The sequence below is a fragment of the Lagenorhynchus albirostris genome, chromosome 4 (genome assembly GCF_949774975.1).
Source record: "Lagenorhynchus albirostris chromosome 4, mLagAlb1.1, whole genome shotgun sequence".
Classification (NCBI taxonomy): Eukaryota; Metazoa; Chordata; class Mammalia; order Artiodactyla; family Delphinidae; genus Lagenorhynchus; species Lagenorhynchus albirostris.
Window position 1 is genome coordinate 87305249 of NC_083098.1, and position 22249 is coordinate 87327497.

At 33.7% G+C, this 22249-nt stretch overlaps 1 protein-coding gene across 1 annotated transcript in view; it reads right to left on the reverse strand.

Moving 5' to 3' along the window:
• DTHD1 (death domain containing 1) overlaps positions 1-22249 on the reverse strand; it is a 70337-nt gene that overhangs the window by 43665 nt on the left and 4423 nt on the right. Inside the window, 5 exon segments of the mRNA XM_060147049.1 lie at positions 244-408; positions 15699-15943; positions 17017-17196; positions 19804-20042; positions 20045-20133. Coding sequence (XP_060003032.1) covers positions 244-408; positions 15699-15943; positions 17017-17196; positions 19804-20042; positions 20045-20133 — 918 coding nt within the window.

Here is a 22249-nt window from a genome sequence, read left to right on the forward strand (position 1 = left end):
GCTGTAAAAATAAATTTAAGTTAAGAGTGGTTTCCAACAGCACCTATTAAACTATCGTGAGTGAAATTACTGATAGTATATTCATGTCAGGCCTAGTTTGCATTTTAAACACCCCCTAAAGGACTATTCATATTTCTATTTGAGGAATAAAAGGTCTAATCCTATGATTCTACTTCTGTAAACATCAATTACGAACCATCAGGATATAATATCATCAATATTTTTTGTTTACTGTTGTATTACTTCTCTAAATGTTCACACAATTCAAATGATATCAAGCCACTTTGCATGGTTCTCACCGCGAAACCATCAAGCACAAACCAACCACTGTCTTGGCTTCTGAATCCCTATAATTTCAAAGATTCACAAGCATTGCTCCCAGGTTTTCTTATGGAAGTGCTTTTTGTCCTATAATCCGGAAGCAGAAGAGAAACTGGTAAAATTTGTGTAGCATAAATCATATTTAATGCATTCATTCTTTCATTAAGTGAATAATCCAATGACAATTCATTAAGTATATGTTATGTGCCAGTAATTATGCTGTGCACCAGGAACATAAAGATAAGGTATATATTGCCCTTGCTCGACAGAAGCTCACAGTATTACAATATTAAACAATCACAGGACAAGGTGATCTGTGTGGTAATGAAGAGAATGTACAGGGTGGTTTAACAGCAGAAGGAAGGTGTTCAGGAAAGCTTGCAAAGTGAACATGCTAGTATTGAAGATGAGCTTTGGAGAATGAGAAACATTTTACTACTGGCAAAAGAGTTAAGGGAATATCCCAAGTCAATAAATTCACTGATGTAAACTGATGCTTTAGGATAGCCAAGTCTTGTGGTATAGCAACCATAGACTCTGGAGCAATACTGCCTACTTCCAAATTCTGAGTGGCTCTGCCTCTTATTAACTGTATGACCATGAACAAGTTATTTGACCTCCCTATATTTCCATCTTCTTATCTGTAATATGAGTGTAATAATACTATCCACCTCATGGGATTAAATGAGTTAAAATTTGTAAAGCACTTAAAATGGTAGTAAGGATAAATGGTATTGATAGTCTCACCCTAATTCCTACAGCAGACATGGCCAATTAGCTTTCTTGTACAATTCTCCTTGCTAACTTGCCCCACCCCAAAGCCTTAAAAGAGACAGCTGTATATACTATGTGATACTTTCTCCCAACCAGAGCTGATTTCGCTAACACTAGATCAACTTCCAATACCCAGCCAATTTGATTTCTTTCTTTGAAATTTGACTAAGAAAAAGGCCCAGAGATTGTAACTTATTGTCCTTTGGCTGTAGTGCCCTGGGCTATGAATATGAATAAGCAGAGGGATTATTAAGAAAGGAAAAACAGAGCAGATGCTAAGAGAGAAAAGGAAAAAAAACAAGGTGAAAGAATTAGGGTAATTTTAGAGATGGAGAAAGCAGAGAGTACCTATTGTAGCCTTACAATAAACTCTTCTTAAATTCACTTAAATGGGTATCTTAAATGGGTATTCACTTAAAAGCTACAGAAAGAAAAATACTTGATACTGAACATCTTGCTGGAAAAAGGAAAACAAAACCTGGTCTAATGCTGCTAAAACCCACAAGCGGGACAGAACCTTTCTAGCTAGGTACTAAAGAATGAAGACGTAAGTGTGAATCCCACATCTTTATTTGTGAATAGAATTAGTTACGGGTTTAAAACCACTTTAGTTTCACAGGTTTTTCTGTCCTATAAATCATAAATTAGGAACTGAACTAGATTTAAAATGTCTACTTTGAAAACTTTAGACTCTGTTGATCAACCAGATTAAAATCAAGATGATGGGGAAAATATAACAGTTTTTGGCTTTTGGTTTATACAAATATGGTAAAATTTTTAACACTTGGAAGGTAATAATCTATTAACACAGGAAGATATACTGAATCCAGAACTTTGGTCATTTACTAGAAATTGACTTAATTATATGTAATATATATTTTTTTCTGATAATAACTCCTACTTTTTTCCTAATAATAGTCTGTTTTCTGTGAAAACCTACATGTTTTCAGCTGCAGTGGAGCTGACCCTACTCCCAGGTCTAGGTGGGTATATGACCTGAGCCAATTAGTACATTTGGCATTCATCAGTGTTGTTTTCAAAATACCCAATTTCCCCCTACCATTCTGAGCTCATGATAGAGTTTCACTTCCTTGTCCCCTATGGTTGAGTGGGGCCATGTGACTTGTTCTGGTTAATGAATAGTGAACAATGTCATTCTGTCATTTCCAGGCTAAGCATTTAATTATTAGTGTGGGTCTATCCAAAGGTCTTTCTTCTGCCACCATGACAGCAACCAAACAGTGACTGCCCTTCAGCTTAAGTCTAGGAGTGAGACGACCAAGCCTGTCTTTGATGAATCAGGTTTGTGTTACCATGCCATAAACTAGGCTAGCCTGCCTTGTACAGCACATCTTCCTTTTGGTTTTAGTGATCTGTTCAGTGATGGGTTTGTGACAGATTTGGAGTAAGAATAAGAGCCAGGGCTTTTATGTATACTCATGGGGAAAAGAAGTTTCCTCTTTTCTGCTGAACTTGGAGTTTTGAAGACATAGTAATATTACCAGCATGAGGAATAAGCATGTTGGAGGATGGAAGTGACACAGAGGAAGCAGAAAGAGAAGAGAGACTGGGTTTTTCCTGGTCCAAGAAAAATATTAAAATAAAAATATCCCCAGATTTGTAATTTATGTGGACCAAAGAATTCCTTTTTTCTTAAGCACTTTGGGTTTGTTTTTCTGTCACTTAAAATGAAAAAAGTCCTTAATGATATTAAGGTCAAATTTAAACTATTTTTTTTTCCAGTTGAGATATAATTGACATGTAACTTTGTGCAAGTTTAATATGTACAATGTGATGATTTGATCCTTGTATATATTGAAAATTATTACCACAGTTAGGTGAGTTAGCACATCTATCACCTAAAATTTAGACTTTAATATGATAATAGATACAACTTATATTGAAATTAAATAATTTGGTGGCATCCTTATTTATCCCAGCTGTTCTTAACAGCACTGCAACTAAACACTTTTTTTCTAATACATACTATTAGCAAACTTTGACAACTAGTATTGCCAGGCAGTGAATAGCCCTTGATTATACTCCACAAAAGATGACAGTTTGATATACTAATAGTTTCATAAAACATAATCAACCTTTATTAAATCAACTTGTTTATTCAAGAATAACTAACTTTGCTATTTCTTGAGTTCAAGGCTCTCTCAATGTCCAAAATTCCAGGCATTAAGGGAATTATGATTGGCCCATTTGGGGTCAAATATTCAAATATAATGAACAGGAACATTGAAGAACATGGAAGCTCCTTTAGATACACTAGGATAGAAAATATAATTTCCAGAATTTCTGGTATAATTACCCAGAAATAAAATAGTAGTGTAGACAAACTATCAAGTGTCTTCCCCAGGCTGCCTTTTTCAAGTCTAAGAGTGTCCTGATGCATCATTCCCAGGTACAGGCCATAGTGCCACACAATTAAGATTTTTCCCTGAGATAAAAAAGGTTGTTCCAAGGTACCTCAATATTTTGTCTCTGCAAGTAGAAATAGACATTACAGGGAACTTTTCAAGGGTAGTTTCTTTTCTTGTTTTTTAGACTATATATTATTAAAATTTTTATTGGAGTATATAGTTGCTTTATAATGTTATGTTATTTTCTACTGTACAGCAAAGTGAATCAGCTGTACATATACATATATCCCCTCTTTTTTGGATTTCCTTCCCATTTAGGTCACCACAGAGCACTCAGTAGTGCTATAGAGTAGGCTCTCATTAGTTATCTATTTTATACATGGTATCAGTAGTGTATACATGTCAATCCAAATCTCCCATTTCATCCCACACCCCCTTCCCCCTTGGTATCCATACATTTGTGCTCTACATCTGTGTCTATTTCTGCTTTGTAAATAGGATCTCTGTACCTTCCTCTCAATTTTGCTGTGAACCTAAAACTGCACTAAAAATAGTCTAAACCACTAATCCATCTCACTGATGACGTATGATGTGGATCATCTTTTCAGATGTTTATCTGCCAACTGTACATCTTCTTTGGTGAGGTATCTGTTAAGGTTTTTGGCCTATTTGAATCAGGTCTTTGTTTTTTTATTGTCAAGTCTTAGGAGTTCTTTGTAAAGTTTGGATAAGAGTCCTTTATCAGATGTGTCTTTTGCAAATATTTTCTCCCAGTTTGTGGCTCACCTTCTCATTCTCTTGACATTGTCTTCCCCGGAGCAGAAGTTTCTAATTTTATGAAGTCCAGCATATCAATCATTTATTTCATGGACTGCACCTTTGATGTTGTATCTAAAAAGTCATTGCCATACCCAAGATCATTTAGATTTTCACCTATGTTATCTTCTAGGAGTTTTATAGTTTTCTGTTTTACATTTATGTCTACATTCTACTTTGAGTTAACTTTTGTGAAGGGTATAAGATTTGTGTATAGATTCTTTTTTTTTTTTTTTTTGCATGTGGATGTTCACTTGTTCCACTGTCTTTGCTCCATTGTATTGCCTTTTCTCCTTTGTCAAAGATCAGTTGACTATATTATGTGGATCTATTTATGGACTATTTATTCTGTTCTATTGATCTATGTGTCTATTCTTTTGTCATCAATACCACACTGTCTTGATTACCGTAGCTTTATAGTAAGTCATAAAGTCAGGTAGTCCTCCAATGTTGGTCTTCTCCTTCAATATTCTGTTGGCTATTCTGAGTAATAGTTTCTTTTTGATTTGGAAATTAAATTAAATTCTTCCTCACTTGGCTTTCCAATCCACAGGTAACATTATACGTTCTTAAGTATAAAAGTATATAATAAAGTAAAAATATTTCTAGTATACTACCTCCAAATTTAATAAATGTGAAAAATCATATTTGCTCAGTAAGCACTTACCTCAAAATTTTGCTGAAATAATTTCATTCTATTAAGTGAGATTAACCTGTGTCAACAACATTGTACTGACTGATCAGTACAAAGAAAAATATGGCATGTGTGGTTTTACTTTTTATAAAATTACCATTTCTTAATGTAAAACATGGTGCTTATAGTTGATAACACTGTTATATAGTTGAAATTTGCTAAGAGAAGAGAGTAGAATTTAAATGTTCTCACCAAAAATTTTTTTAAAAGGTTGATATGTGAGATGATGAATGTGTAAATTAGCTAGATGGGAGGAATCTTCACAGTGTATCCATATATAAAATCTCCATGATGTATGCTTTAAATATTTTACAATTTTCTTTGTTAATTATACCTCAGTAAAACTAAAAATTAAATAAATAAAATGACTTTTTTACGTGGAATCTTTTAACTATTATAAATTAAATATACAAGACACAAGATTATAAATAACAAATTGACACTAAGTAATCTAAGTTCTCTATCTCCCTAAGGCTAAACAACTAAATCCTGATAAATATGCTTTCTAATGTGTTTTTTTTTGGCTTGCAATAAGCAGAAGGAATCTTAAAGGAATGTCCCAAATTCCCCTCCAAAACATCTGTGAAGCCAGGGTCAAAGCAGGGGGCAAACAGCCAGGAATTATGGGATTACTATGAGGACAAATTCCTTTCCAATAACTTAGATACAGGAGACTAAAGCTTTAAGTGATAATCAAGTGAGCAAAACAAGGAGCTGTGATCCTTGAGATCTTCACCATAAAAGGTGAACTTGAGAACTTGACCAAGACTCTCAAAGAGGTTGAAGTTGTCCCAGGTAAGTAGCACCTGGTTCTCAGCATAGACAGAAATATATGCCATCTGGAGGAAAGCAGCTCCATTTACAACTGCAGAAATCTCATATATACATAATCACAAACAAAAGTCCCCAAACATATAAAGAGATAAATACCATGAATGACAGCCAGCAGAAATAACAGGCAACACCCTCAAAAACTGCAGGTATCAGAATTAGTAGTTACAGTATGAAAAAACAACTATATATGAAAAGTTTAATAAGATAAAGGGCAGTATCATAAAAATAAGCAGTCAGCAAGAGACTATCGAGAATGATGAGGGAAATCTGAATATGAACTAAATAGAACCTTAAGATATAAAAAATATAATTGCTGGAAACAAAAAGTCGATGATAGATTAAAAGTATATTTTAAAGTATACAATATTTGTGGCAATTGAACTGAAATGTGAAAAAATTACACAGAATATAGCATACAGAGACAGGAAGTTGGAAAATGTAAAAGAGAAGAAAAGAAATATGGAATTTAGAAAGATATGGCCTAATATACATCTCATTGGAAATTCAGAAGTATGGAGTACATAAAATGGAGGTGAGGCAATATTTGATTAGAAAACATATAAGAATTTTTCAGAAATGTGAAAATGCTGTATGATAGCATTTATATGTGGAATCTAAACAATACAACAAACTAGTGAATAAAACAAAAAAGAAGCAGACTAACAGATATAGAGAAGAAACCAGTGGGGAGAGGGAAGTGGGGAGGGACAAAGCAGGGGTAGGGGAAGAAAGGGTAATTATGGGATTATATGAAATCATGTGTGTGAAACTTTTTAAAATTGTAAAGCACTATAGAATTTTTAAAAATCTTTCATTTAAATAAGTACATAAAGTCCTTCAAAAACACAAATGAATAAGTAGTTACAAGAAGGTCTAAAAGCAATAAAATTTATTTTTTAAATCTAAAAAAATGTAAATCCACTTATTCAGAAAGCATAATGTATTGTATTCAGAAAAAGTGTTTAAAATTTACATCTAGATACATCATAGAAAAATTCAGAAATCCAAGTACAAAGAAAAGATATTAAAAGCAGCCAGCAAGATAAAGCAGATCACCCAAAAAGTTATGAAAATAAAATTCACTGAGATCTTCCCGGCATCAATAATTAAGTCCATGAACAGTGGCATAATATCCCCAAAGAAATGAGGAAAAACTCAATATAAATCAAGGATCTTAAGCCAGATCAGTAGCTGGTCTCCAGAGATACTAACCATACCTCTCAATATTCATGTCACTGTGTAGCACTCTCCCACGATGGACTAGAGACAGTTCCGAGACTGGCTTCAATCAATAGAATATTTCAGAAATGGTGATCTGATAACTCCGGGCTTAAAAATTAAGAAAGTCTGGCAATGTCTGCTTTTGTACTTTTGAAAGCCCTGATCCTCCATGTCATTAGTCCAGCTATTCTTCTGGAAAGAGCCCACGACAGAAAGAGGCCATAAGGAGAAGTCAGGTGGAAAGAAAGAGACCTTGAGACTACCTGGAGAGAGAACGAGGCCCAGCCATTTCAGCATACCAGCGGAGTCCAGGCTTGCAGTTACCACTGCCAGGGCTCCAGACATGTGAATAAACCCATCTTGGACTTTCCAGACTCAGCACCATCTTACTGCAATGCATAACAGACCCTAGGCAAGATAAACCAAAGAACAGTCCAACTGAGACCCCAAACAACCCACAGAATCAGGAGAACTAGTAAAATGGCTGTTGTTTGGAATAGTTTGATATGAAGAAATAGATAACTGAAACACACAGCAAAATTCTATTTCAAGAAAAACAATATACAAACAAATGCTCATGGATTGGAAGAATTAATATTCCATACTACCCAAGGTGATCTATAGATTCAATACAATCCCTATCAAAATCCCAATGGTACTCTTTATAGAAATAGAAAAAATTTTTCTAAAATTCATATAGGACCAAAAAAGACCCTGAGTAAGCAATCTTGAGTAAGAACAAAGTTGGGGGCATCACATGTCCTGATTTCAAAATATATCACAAAGCTACAGTAACAACAGTATGGAACTGGCATAAAAACAAACATAAAGACCAATGGGGCTTCCCTGGTGGCGCAGTGGTTGAGAGTCCGCCTGCCGATGCAGGGGACACGGGTTTGTGCCTTGGTCCGGGAGGATCCCACATGCCGCGGAGTGGCTGGGCCCGTGAGCCATGGCCGCTGGGCCTGCGCGTCCGGAGCCTGTGCTCCGCAACGGGAAAGGCCACAGCAGTGAGAGGCCCACATACCGCAAAAAAAAAAAAAAAAAAAAGACCAATGGAACAGAGTAGAAAGCCTAGAAATAAATCCACACATCTATAGCCAACTGATCTTCTACAAGAATACCAAGAACACACAATGGGGAAAGGCTACCCTATTCAATAAATCGTTTGGGGAAAACTGGATATTCATATGCAGAATGAAATTGGACTTATCTCACACCACATGCAAAAATTAACTCAAAATGGATTAAATACATAAACATGCTGACTGGAAGGAAAAACAAAACTTTCATTGCTTAAAGTTGATGCAAGAGTTTACATAGAAAACTTGAAGGAATTCTCGAAAACAAATATTAGAAATAATGAGAAGGTTTAGAAAGGCGGCTGGCTTCAATACCACTGCAGAAAAATCTAATGCATTCATATATATATATATATATATATATATATATTTTTATGAGAAAACAAAAATTTTGCATACCATTTATAATAGCAGTTAAAACTATAAGGTATCTAGGAATAAGCCTAGCAAAGCGTGTGTAATACATATGTGGGACTTTGATAACACTTCATTGAAAGACATTATAAAACTACACAAATTGAAGCATATATTATAGGTAACAGATTTAAAGGCTTAATATGCTAAAGATGTCATTTTTCTCCAAATTGACCCATACGTCAGAGAAAATTACTAGCAAAATCCTAACAGAGTTCGTTCTTGCGGACCTTAACAAACTGATTCTATTTTATATGAATGGGAAAGTTTCAAGATAAACAGAAACAAAAATTCTCCTGAATAAAAAGAATATGATATGGCTTACCTATCAGATATCGACTTTTTAATTATAAAGCCTTAATAACTATGACGGTGTTAGATTGGCTCAGAACTATGTAAAAAGACTGACCAATGGGACAGCTCAGAAGAAGAAAACTTGTTGTGTGACAGAGGAGGCTTTGCAGATTGTTAGGGAAAGAAAGAATCGTTCAATAAATCATGCTGGTAAAATGTTATCCACATGGAAAAAAAGAATTCCTACCTCACACTGTATATAAAATTCAATATCAGATGGATCAAAGACTTCCTTGAAATTCAAACCTTTAAAATTATAAGATAAAAAAAGGACCATTTTTATAATTTAGGAGATATAAGTATTTTAGGACCGGGCAAAAAGCACTGATCATAAAAGAAAAACATGATAAATCTGTCACATAAATATAAAAATACAGGCCACAAACTGGCAGAGGATTAACACTGAGACCATAAACAATCCTACAAATCAATGTAAAAACTTCAAAAATGAGCGAAGAAATTAAGATACCTCACATATAAGAAAACACAATGTCTAACAAAAGCAATTATGAACGATGTCACCTTCATTGTAATCAGAGCATTGCAGATTAAAACCACATGAGATCCATTTTACATCTATTAAATTTTCCAAATTACAAAATCTGACAATATGCAAGGCTAGAAAAGATAAAAAGCAATAGTGGGAGCATGAAATTTAGTTCTACCAGTTCGTAAAACTTGTAAAATTGTACATGTGCATACCCTATGACTGAACATGACTTCTAGGTAGATACTCTAAAGAAATGCTTACACAAATACACTTTGAGTGAAGAATAATCATAATAGTACTATTCGTTTTAGCAAAAAAGTTGAAATTACCCAAATGTCCATCAGTAAGAACACTGGTAAATAAAATACAAAGTTATTCAATAGAATATTATATAGAAGTGAAAATGAACTTTTTTATAAATGGAAAAGCAAGACTATAAGACTATACACAGTAGGGTACCACTTTTACAAACAGTAAGCACAAACAAAACCAAACAAGGTATTGTATAGTGATGAATACAAATATATTGGGGCTTCCCAGGTGGCGCAGTGGTTGAGAGTCTGCCTGCCGATGCAGGGGACACGGGTTCGTGCCCCGGTCTGGGAAGATCCCACATGCCACAGAGTGGCTGGGCCCGTGAGCCATGGCCGCTGAGCCTGTGTGTCCGGAGCCTGTGCTCCGCAACGGGAGAGGCCACAACAGTGAGAGGCCTGCGTACCACAAAAAAAAAAAAAAATATATATATATATATATAGATATATTGATAAAAGTAAAAGCAAAGGAATGATTCATAATTTCCTAGTAGTGGTTAACTTTGGTGAAGATGAAGAGCAATTAGGGTAGTGAAGTAAGGGATGGGATGGGGAGAGATAAGTAAGGAGATGTAATTGTATTGATAATATCTAATTTCTTAAGTTATGTGGTAGCTTTACCAGTTTCTCCATTTTATTATTTTTTGTGATACGATGCATATATTGTACAAATATTCTTGTGTATGACTCACATATTACATTTTAATAAGATGATCTTAAAACCAATAGCATTATATAGAAATGGCATTTTTCATGCAAAAAATTTCCCATCTAACTCTCTAAAATATTTCTTGCATAATATGGAATAAGTTTCCATTTAAGAAATTAATTTCTCCTTTCATTACTGTCAAGAAATCTTTTCTGGCTGGTAATTAAATAACTCTCATCTTTTCCCCAGAAATCATTTACACATGAAAGAATGAACTGCAACAAAGACCTTTTATTCTTTATATTCAAACTATGTTTTGGCCTCAAATCGTTTTTATCTTTTTTATCTTCTGAGGTATGGATTGCTTCATTGTGTTTCTATTTCCACAGAAAATGTTCAACTGGCTTTCACTCTTTGATGAAAGAATGTTAAATAAATAGTTCATATAGGTTCTCATTTAATTGTTTTATGCTACACTGGATGGGGAAAATGCACCACCCATGTCTAGCTCTAATAGCAACAGAGCATATTATAACTTATCAATTTAGTATTGTCAGAAAGTATAGAAAATTAATGACACAATTTACTTTTCCACAAATTTACTCATTAATTTATTTAATTCACCTAATTCAACATAGCACTGACTATGTTATAATTATGCTGAGGGATGATAAATGGAAAAGGGAATTTAATAACACTATGGTGTGATTTAGGATGTACAAAAGAATAGGGCTGGCACAAAGAGAGGAGTGTTCAATCCCTCCTGGAGATCAGAGACTGTCTTGACAGACAAGGAAAGAGCTGAGCTTCAGCTTATAGAATAAATGAGAGTTCTTCAGCTAAACATGGTAGAAAAAGCGAAGAGATCATGTACTAAGGCAAAGAAATGGAGAAGAAAAAAGAAATTGACACTGGCTAGTTGAATTGGTGACAAATGGCAATCTTAGAATGCTGGATGAAATGTCACACACACACACACACACACACACACACACACAAGTTGGAGGAACTCAAAAGCTGGAAAGAAAATCTAGATTTGGGAAAAAAAAATCTCAAAAAGCTAGAATCCTCTTTCCTCTCTTGGGAACATGAAGGACTGAATCTATGAATCCTCCCACCCTCATCAGCCTGCTCCCCGCCACCAACCATGCACACACACCAGATGTGTGCAGTCTAGAGTCTAACATGTACTCAGGCACATTAGATACAGCCTCCAGCTGTCAGCTGGAACTAACTCAGTCAAAAAACTGGAATCCCCAAAGGGCAGCACTGGCTATGAAATGAGAAACAACAAAAACAACCAAAATCCCTTTGAACACTAGCTCAAGAAAGCAAAAAAGAAGCACACAGAAGCTGCTCTGGGTGGAAGGGAAGGGGAGAAGAAAAGCTGATCTGATCAAAAATTATAATCAATACTCAGAAATGAATTTCTAAGGCTAAGAGTCATAGAATGGAATTAGTATGATAGTCTACTAGATTAACCATGGTAATAGATAACATAGTTAACATCATGCTCGTAGATGATAGAATAATCTGAATGAAACTTAAAAAAAAAAGTGTTTACAATAATTAAAGGAATAAAAGAAGAAATAGGAAGCATAATGTAAAAACATAGTACCTTGGGAAAAGTTTTCTTAAGACCTTTAAAATATAGCAATAGCCTTTTAGAAATGAGAATTTTAATTAATAAAATGAATAGCTTAAACAATTGACAGTAAAATTGGTAAAATATATAATAAATCTAAGGAAACCTCTGCAAATACAACATATAAAGTATTAAAAAATATTTAACATTAAAATGGACAACAGAATAAATTGTTTAACCCATTTATATTTATTTAATATAACTGATGATTTTATTTATATGGTATTTTCTCTTTGATGTCACCATGCTGTTTTCTTGTTTACTTTCTGTTGCCACTTTGCCATATGAATTTTTACTTTTTCTTTTGCTTTTATATTATTTATATTCAATACCAGATATTTGAAAATAAGAATTACTCTCCTATTCTTGATTTCTTAAATTTTATTTTATCCTTAGCTCATTAATTTTATCTATTTATTTATTTTATTAAGAACAAGTGAGTAGTACATTTTGTGAGCCCTTGTATTAAAAAACAAAAAAACTTGTTTGTTAGGTGAAAACCCTAATTCCACAACATCTTCCCTTCAAATCTTTGAAGGCTTTAGTCCATTTTTCCTTGATATTTCATGCTGCAAAGAATGAGCCTAGGTCTAGACTGATTTTATTCCTTCTTAATCTGTTTGTGCTGAATGGATGCTTATAGAATTACGTTTTATTTAAATGTACATTTCAATTTGCCATGTTTTATCTAAGTATAGGGTTTTTTTCCCTAAATTTTGAAATCAACACTTTCTAACTCAAGGTTTTAATCAACATCAGAAAATCACATTTTCATGCCTTTGATTGTTGCTTCTTGTATGATTGTTTTGGTCTCTTTCAATGGTACTTATAATTATTAGGTTACATCACTTCAGATGAGTCCTTATCATACCTTGGTGACTTTTCATCTGAGCTTTTTATCTTTGTATCTCATCCTGTTGTTCTTCATTCTTTTCCTGGTCTATCCTGATGGCTTTCTGTTTCTTAGAAATTTTGCTTATTGAATACTACTTAAACTTACAAATAGATTTCTATAAAATCCTCCAGGTAACTGTGATTCTCATTATTCAAATTACTGTGAAATGTCAGGATGACATTCTCTTTCCTTATTTCTATAGTTTGTTTTTTGTTATTTTTGTTCTTCTTTTGAAGTCTTGGTACTGATTGGTATTGATTTTTTTTTTTTCCTTAAGACATCATGGAGGACTTGGGTTTTTTCTTATCCTTGAAAATATTTTTCTGCCCACTTTCAATTTGGTTGCTGTTTGAATCTCTTTCTTAGATCTAGAGGGCAGATCCATGTGCATAATTTCTAAACCAATTTTCAGTGTCTAGTCATTTTTACTGAGTATAATTTCTCTGGATGAAGGTGTAACCTCTCCTATCTGTGCTGATTGGATTTACAATGCTTTGAGTTGACTAAGTGTATGAAAATGTGCCACACTCAGCATGCATATCTTTTAGAGATCTTATTGCCTCTATCATTATCCCTATACTTTTGGCAATTTCATTTTTGACAATGCAATACACTGCCTCTAATTTCTTTCCACATTCTGCCCTGTTGTTTCTGAGGGATATGGAAATACAGCAAAGGAGAGGCAAAGAAACACTGATCTAGTCACTTCCACAAATGATATCTGTGTATTACAGGGATACATTTTTATTCTCATTTGTATATATAGACTATAGGATCAACAATCAGGGGCAGGCAAATTGGTTTTCTATTATCTTTCTGTGAAATAGAACTGATTTGTTTTATGATGTAAAGTACATGTCAGGCACAAATTATTTTTATTAATCCTTTGCAATCTACTCTATAGACAGTAGAAATACTAGATTCTAGCAATAGGTGACCAGTCAGAATAAATTTTTAGAGTAAAGCTCTCATCTTTAATATATATATGTATATATACATATAAAATATATGTGTATATGAAGTACATATTTCTATATATTTTAGGGGCTTTTGAAAGAGAATGTCTTAATCTGTTAGACTAATACATTTAAATAGGAAGCTCCAGGATATTTCCGGTTTTAAATCTTACCTTACCATGATATACAGGAACATGGATTAACTCAGTGCCAATTGGGAGATATATATATATATCCCAAGTAGCAAAAGCAGGTACAAATGGATCATGTCTATATTTCTATGTTCTCTCTCACTTACCTAATACTAGGGAAAGTTTAACTTCATCTCCTAGCCACAACCCAATGTTCTACTATTGTCAGCTTCCTAAATTAGAAACAGTGGTAAAGAGCAAATAATCCACTTCTCTATTTCTAGTCTTGCAGCCTCAAACTAAATAGGTGATGGCTACATAGAGTCATGATTAGGAATAGAGATATGTTGAGTCCAGACCAAGCTTGCACACTTCTCACGTACAGTCCTTCCCTGGTATCCAGATGCAAGAGATTGATTCTAGGACCCCCAGAGGTACCAAAATCTGTGGATGCTCAAGTCTCTTATGTAAAATGGCGTAGTCTTTGCATATAACCTACGCACATCTTCCCATATACTTTAATCATCTCAAGATTACTTACAATACTTAATACAATGTAAATGGTATGTAAATAGTTGCCAGTGCATGGCAAATTCAAGTTTTGCTGTCGGGAACTTGCTAGAATTTTTAAAAAATATTATCAACCCACAGTAGGTTGAATCTTCAGATGTGGAACCTGGGGATAACTGTACAAGTTCTTAATCTCATTGAGTTTCAGACTTCTCACTGATAAAATGAAGGTAGGGTGGTGGGGAGATTGGATGAGATAATGTACATAAGGAACCTGGCAAATAGTAACTTCTCAATTAATAATAATTTTTATTTCTTTCTGAACTTGTTTCTCCCTCTGATGTTTTTTCAAAGAAAAAAAAATTCCCTTCAGTACCAAAGAATAGAAAGGTCCCCTTCTACATTTCTTATTAGGAAAAAAAAGTAAGTATTAAATGAAAGGGCAGAAAATAAGATCAGGGTTACTATTATTCAGTGTATCCTATTTGTTGTTAACATCTCATTTCTGATTTCATTTCTGGCTGGTAACTCAATATGTATATTAGTCTTATTTGTGGGGATTTTTTTGAATTATAAAAATTAGGAGAGAAAGGAAACTGCCTATATGGCAAATATAGACTCAAATTTACTGCCTGCCGATGCAGGGGACACGGGTTCATGCCCCGGTCTGGGAAAATCCCACATGCCGTGGAGCGGCTGGGCCCATGAGCCACGGCCCCTGAGCCTGAGCGTCCGGAGCCTGTGCTCCGCAATGGGAGAGGCCACAACAGTGAGAGGCCCGCATACCAAAAATAAATAAATAAATAAATATATATATATATATATATATATATAGAGAGAGAGAGAGAGAGAGAGAGAGAGAGAGAGAGAGAGACTCAAATTTAATTTATTTTTTAAAAGATCAGGTTAATCTTTTCCCACATCAACGGAATGCTCTTAAACATAGAAATTACAATCATCATATCACATCTTTGTAATTAACCATATCATAAATTTTTTGAAAATAAGGATTGATTTTATCTCTTTTGTGTCAGTCTTTTCACATAGCATACTTGTGAACCTGTTACAGCTAAAAATCATTACCCTTCTGGATACACAACATTTTATTTCCATATTAAAAATATTTCATCATATTTCAATACTGATATTTAAATACATCTGATTATACTTTTAATCATTTAAGTTTCTTTGTTTACCATCAAGTCAACTAGAGACATTAGGGTCTAACTCACCAGTTGAGGTATAAAGGTATGATTCTGTTTGTTGTGGCACTAGCTGTTCTTTTATGATCTATCTCAGACCCAAGATTTTTTTTATCAGGGTGTGTAGAGCAAGGTAGGAGTACAGTGATTGGCTTCTGGAAAAGATGTGTTGATGGGTGCTGAACATGAATCAGAGGGCTTGTGGATAGTACTGAGTAGGAAGTATCTTGCTGAGTTTTTAAATATGCCACCAGAGATGGGTCAATTGGTTGGACCTATACAAAGAAAAAATAGATATATATTCCTATATTTTAATAGCAGAAGATACAAAGTATCAGCACATTTCTAAGTCAATTTCCTGAAAATTTACTAGAACATAGTTTTATACATTTTTCTCTACATTGTTAGCTGGAATCTACACTATATTAATTTATAAAAGATCACAGGATTTGGTCTTCTTTTTGCAAAGTCTTTCTGAAATCTAGGTTCCTTGCTCTATGTTATAAATAACTGAGAAACACTCTTAACTGTAGGCAAAAAAATGACCTAGAAAACAAAATAGACATTTTATATAATTTCTAATTAGAACTATTGTTAGATCAAGTGATCTTCAGAAACTAGAAAAACAAGACTATATTTATTTGTTTCCTCTCACATAAGAATGGCTGATAAAAATAGCTAACATGATTCCAAAATTTCAAAGTTTATGGAAAATATTCTTGAATAAATTGTACATAATATGATTTCTTCCTAACTTTTCTTCTTTGCTTACCACTTATGGTAACAACTGGGAGAAACTAGGAGAGCATGAGGGAGAGTTAGGCTAGAAGGAAATATTGAGGAAATATGTCTTCTAAAATGTACATTGATATGTCATTGTACACCTTGTAAATAATGTTTGTATGTATTAAATTCTCATCCCAGAAAAGTACTGTTTAATAATTAAATATAACCAAATATTTACAATCATAAGTATTTTAATTGATTAACCTTTCTTTTAACCATCCTCTCAGGTGGAAAGCTTGAATCATACGAAAGTCCCAATGTCTGGCATTAATTCTATCATAGATACTCAACATTTGTTTTTGTCAACAAATATCATAAATAAAACAACACAAAAAATTAGCAAGAAAAAGCTTTAAAATAAGGCAGGGATTTATTTTGGAATGAGATTTAATATGCTCCAAATCATCACTATATCAATGATGACACTGTAAGTTAGGTTATTAAAAGTATAAGAATTCATTTACTGTTATATTAAATATTTGTATCTTCTCAATCCTTTTCGGATGATGTTTGATGACCCACAAAATCTAGGAGAAGAAACTCACCAGTTTTTAATATTTACCTTTAATTGTACAAGTACTGGTGAGCTGAAAACTCCTGGAGGGTGATTTAAGGATATTTGAGAATCCATGCTTGGCTTAAGAGTAAGGCCTTTCTTTGTTACTGTCAAGGACTCTTTCTTTAAACAAGACACAACAGAAAAGATACCCAACTTATAAACTTTCACTTCAGCACGGGTCACCTGTGTGGATTTAAGGACATTAAGACAATGACATTAAAGGACATTAATAGTGCATTGCTCTGGAAGTACACGCTGTACATATTCTCTGGCTATGGGAAAAAACAACAACTATATGCTGTCCCTGTAATCTCCCACAATTGAGAATTACTTCATTAACCCCAAATGGATGGCCCTTTCATGAGATCAAGTAGAAGTAGATACTAGGAGTTTCTCAAATTTGAACTACATGATAGAAAAGAGAGAAATAAATGTATTTTTAAATTTAAATTATTCCCCACAAAAGGTAAACGGATAATGGGCAATCACATTTAGTGTTTTCACAAATATTAATTATATTTGGAATCCTATCCTGGACTTGGACTTTAAATATTGCCCTTTATCCAGAAGATTTAACAATGTTTTAGGAATTCCAAGGACTGAAAAATTTCATCATTTGGGTAGTTTACACAAATCCTACAGCACTTATACTATCAGCAAATTCTTCCTGCTGACAATTCACAATCTCTTGATAAAGTCATTTTCTCTATTTCTCTCTTCCATGCAGGGGGAGCAGATGATTGCAAAGAGACACATTTGTGTTTCTTTTTTATATAGTGACATTTAAATTTGGAATGCATATATGCAGGGACATATTCAGGCTTTTTTATCACAAAAAAGGAATTGAGTACATAAATGAAAACAAAATTATCTACTCATATAATCACCAAAGCTTAAAATGAAGAGGAAGACTTAGAAGTAATCTGGTCTATTCATGCTTCCCTAAATATCAGCTGGGCTCCACCCAGGCATGAGAGGATATTCATGAAGACACACACACAAACATTTCAGGGACAGTAACAATGGAAAATAATCTATCATTTGAAAACTGATTAAGGAAGAGATTTCACAATATCTTGTCATGAATCCATTGTTGGGAAAATTCAGGGCATGATGGATGTTCTTAATTGGCCAGAGGGAAAATGGTGAGAGGTAAGAAAGAAAGGTTTTCTGGGAACTCATTATGGTTGCCATGCAGTTAGAGTACATTTGGTAGGTTCTGGGGAAATGGAAGGGTTTTTAAGCAGGGGAGTGTCAAGAGCAGAACTCTGATGATGGTTTGTCTGACTCCAGAATTAGAATTCTTAAATGTTGTATGAACCACATAAAAATTTGGAAGGAACCTAGAGTTTAAATTTTCTTGAGCTAAATATAGGGATAACAACCATTAGAAAACTATGAAAGAAAAATATATGCTTTTATTTTTTTCAGTAGACAATGGCTCTCTTATTTTTTTCTTTTGCATTTTCTATTTACTAATCATCTTGTATACCCATTTGGTGAAAAGCATATGTGCTATGAACTGTTTTTGTTTTTATTATGATAGTCACACAGATGGGTCAAGATTAAAAAGCCACACGTAAGGGCAATGATAACTAGACTATTATACTTACAGACTTCCTAGACTAAATATAAAATGTTTTCTTTGCATGAATTGGCATAATTAGAACAGGCTTAGTTTTCATATTCAACTGTATAACTTTGTTTGTAACTCAGAAAAGACCCAAATCAGAAGAGATAAATTAAAAAGAATTGTTTGCATGTGTGGCTTTTTTTTTTTAACATTTATTCCCTGCCCTCTTCTTCAAATAATGATATAAAGATGAAAACTTATATAAAGCTGAAAAGACAAATATTTTAATTATTTAAAAATAAGTTCAGTGATCCACAGAAGAACCTTAAACTTTAACTCCCATCAACTCTATGCTAGGTTTGATAATTATGTATATATTCTTTCTTCAAAACATATGAACTTGTCACCATGGATGGCTTGAGAATTATTATAAGAAAGTTTACCATGAAAAAGATAATTTATTAACTACTAACATGTGTTTATAGACATCCTTTTATCTTCTTAAGTGTTTTTTCTCATTTAATCCTTATTACCCTATCAGGTAGACACTATTATTGTATTCATTTTTTAGATGAAAATAATTGAGTCATATCAAGGTTACATAATTTACTCAAGTTCACATAGCAGGAAAGTGTAGGAACCAAACTTCAGACCCAGCCAATCTTCCGCGACAACCCACATCCTAACTACCACATATACTGTTTTCCATGTACAGACTAATAACCAGACTTAATAACTATCTCAAGGCATACACACACACACACACACACACACACACACACACACACACACACAAATTGTTGTTTTTACATATTTTTCCAACCCATGAATGATAAAAATAAAGTTAACGTCATCTGGGGATCCTAGAATTCTTAAATTTAGACAGAGGTCCATCCCATTAGAAATGTTAGTCTAAAGCTAGTCTAAGGTGTGAAGCTAATTAAACCATGATGTTGGCTTTGTTTCCCAGGCAAAAATATAACACTTGCTGGGTCCTAGACTCAAGTTCTTCACTCCCAAATTTGACCAATAAGCTCTGCTCTTTTATCTTTATGGATAGCAAAACAAAACAAAAACACATGAATTCACCGGCATAAATCTTATCAACCCTTCCATTTTATACCAATGGAGTAATTGTATCTGTACTATGATCTGGTAGTCTGAGTAATAGTTAGAAATCAAACAGCAAATGTATGTGTAGTCCAGGATTTACCAACCTTGTAACTTCCTCTCATTCCTTCCAGTGAATTTGGAGTCAGGTAACTTGATTGAAAGTCTACATCAGACACTTTCACCATGATGTCTCTGTAATTTCCCCTGTAACGTTCAGTAAATGGAATTGCAATGCATATTGGAAATGGAATTCTCTTTTCCATATCTGAGCACTCTACAGTGATAACATTGCTGACCAATTCTTCATTATCACTCACTATTAAAGAACTCATGTTATTAATATCCGGCATTCTAGATGTTGTAGAACATAGGATGGTGCTGTAATATAACAAGACACTTGGGTGACAGTATCATCACTCAGCACATCAAGATACCTGCAGGGGAAAAAAAGGACATCGTTTTTTCAAATATTTGATTTATAGACTGTATAGTGAAATGCCTAAGAGCACAAGCTCTAGAGACACGTTGTCATGGTATGAATCCCTGCTCTCCCACTTAGTAACTCTGTGACCTTGGGCAAGATACTTAACCTCTCTATGCCTCAGTTTCCTCAACTGTAAAATAATGATAAAATAATACCTATCTCATAGGAAGACTGAGAATTAAATGAACTATTATACAGTAAGTAATTAAAAAGCTGTGCCTGGCACTTAGAAAGTACTATATATATATTAAGCTATTGTTACTATTGTTATTACTATTATTATTTAAGCAGACGATTCATTCCTGTTTTGTTCACTTCAAATATAAATCTGAAGATTGCTGAAGCTTCTTGATAAACCAAGTACTAGTGCCTGAATAGTTTTCTAAATTTTGAGGAAAGGTATAGATATGGTACTGGAATTATTTATTACATTTTTAAGAAAAATAGAGAAAGGTACAAAAGTACTGTGAATGTATGTTTAATCAAAGTAAATAGGAACAGAATATTTACAGTCCTCAAAGAATCAATCCAAAAACTGATTTTGACAATTGGTTTTACTCTTGCTTTTTGTACCATCACCTTTGCCTAAGATTTTAGAGTCTTACAGATTTGAATTCAGTTTTGAGATCAGTCACTTACTATTTGTTTGACCTTTAACATCAACTATTATTATTAAAATAGCTAATATTTTAGCTCTTTCTATGTACCAGGTTTTAGGCTATACATTATTTCATTCAAATCCTCACACCATGGGTATGAGGTACTACTCACCCATGGGCAGATACTACTGTCATTACTATTTTACAGATAAAGAAACTGAAGTTTAGAAATTTTAACTTGCTGAGGATCACACAGATGGTAAGTTGTAGAATCAATAAATGAGTCCATCTATCTTTAACACAAAAGCCCAAACTTTCTAATATAATATCATACTTCCTCAAATCATTCCAAAACACTGGTTTCTTTATCCATTACAAACTGAAATGAATACCAGATTCACAATAATGTGAGGATTGAATGAGATAAAATATTTCAACCTCTTATAATAGTGGGTTAACATAAATGAGTGTTCAATAAATGTTAGCTCTCTATATTAAAACTACCAACTTGCATTTCCTCTCTTCTCACTATTTCTCATTTCATACCAGTGAAATGATTGAAATATAAACAATGTCAAAGAGAAATAAGAGGATCTTTATAAAATGCAGCATTAATATCAAGTTCTAGAATAATCAGCTTTTAATTATTTTTCAATTAGTAAATTGAATGCTATAGTGCCCCTTAACACAGAAATCTAGAAAATATGTTGAAATTTCAGGGAGGGTTATTTATTTATATTTACAATTCTGAACCCATAAAGTTAAAAGGAATAGAAAATTATCCAGCACATGGGTCTGTTTGAGTCTTCTCTGATCATGGTGATAAAGGTATTTCAGAAAATTAGATACATTGTTTAATATAGGATACAATGATCCAGTCTTTTTCTAAATCATCATAGCATTACTTTATTCATAAATTAATTTAAATCTTTAATATCATAAAATAGACAGTGTTCAAATTTCCCATTGTTGTTTTTAATTAGTTTCTTTTATCTGAATCCAAATAAAAGCCACAAATTGCAGTCAGTAGAATGTGTGTTTACGTCTTTTGCATTATATATGTTTCCCCTCAATTTCTTCTGTCCTTCCTTCCTCCCTCGTTTCCTCCTTCCTCCCTCCCTCTCTCCCTCCCTTCCTTCCTTCCTTTTGGTCTTACTCTCACTCTCTTGGTCTCTTGCTCTCAGGCTGGGGGAATACTACAGATCCAGTCTTGTATAACTTCAAAAACGACTCTCTTTTGTGCCCGGGAAACCCAACTCAATACACTCTTCTTGCAAAAGACTGACAGATGAAGTAGGGCAAGGGGCCCTGTAAATGCTTCCATTTCCCCTAGACCTAATCAAATAGATCTAATCCAACCACTAAAATAATCACATTGGTTTATTCTAGTGTCATTTCCCTTTGTATACACTAAGACAACTACCCTGGAAGATATAGGCTTTTTTCAAAACACTCTCCAGGGAGGAA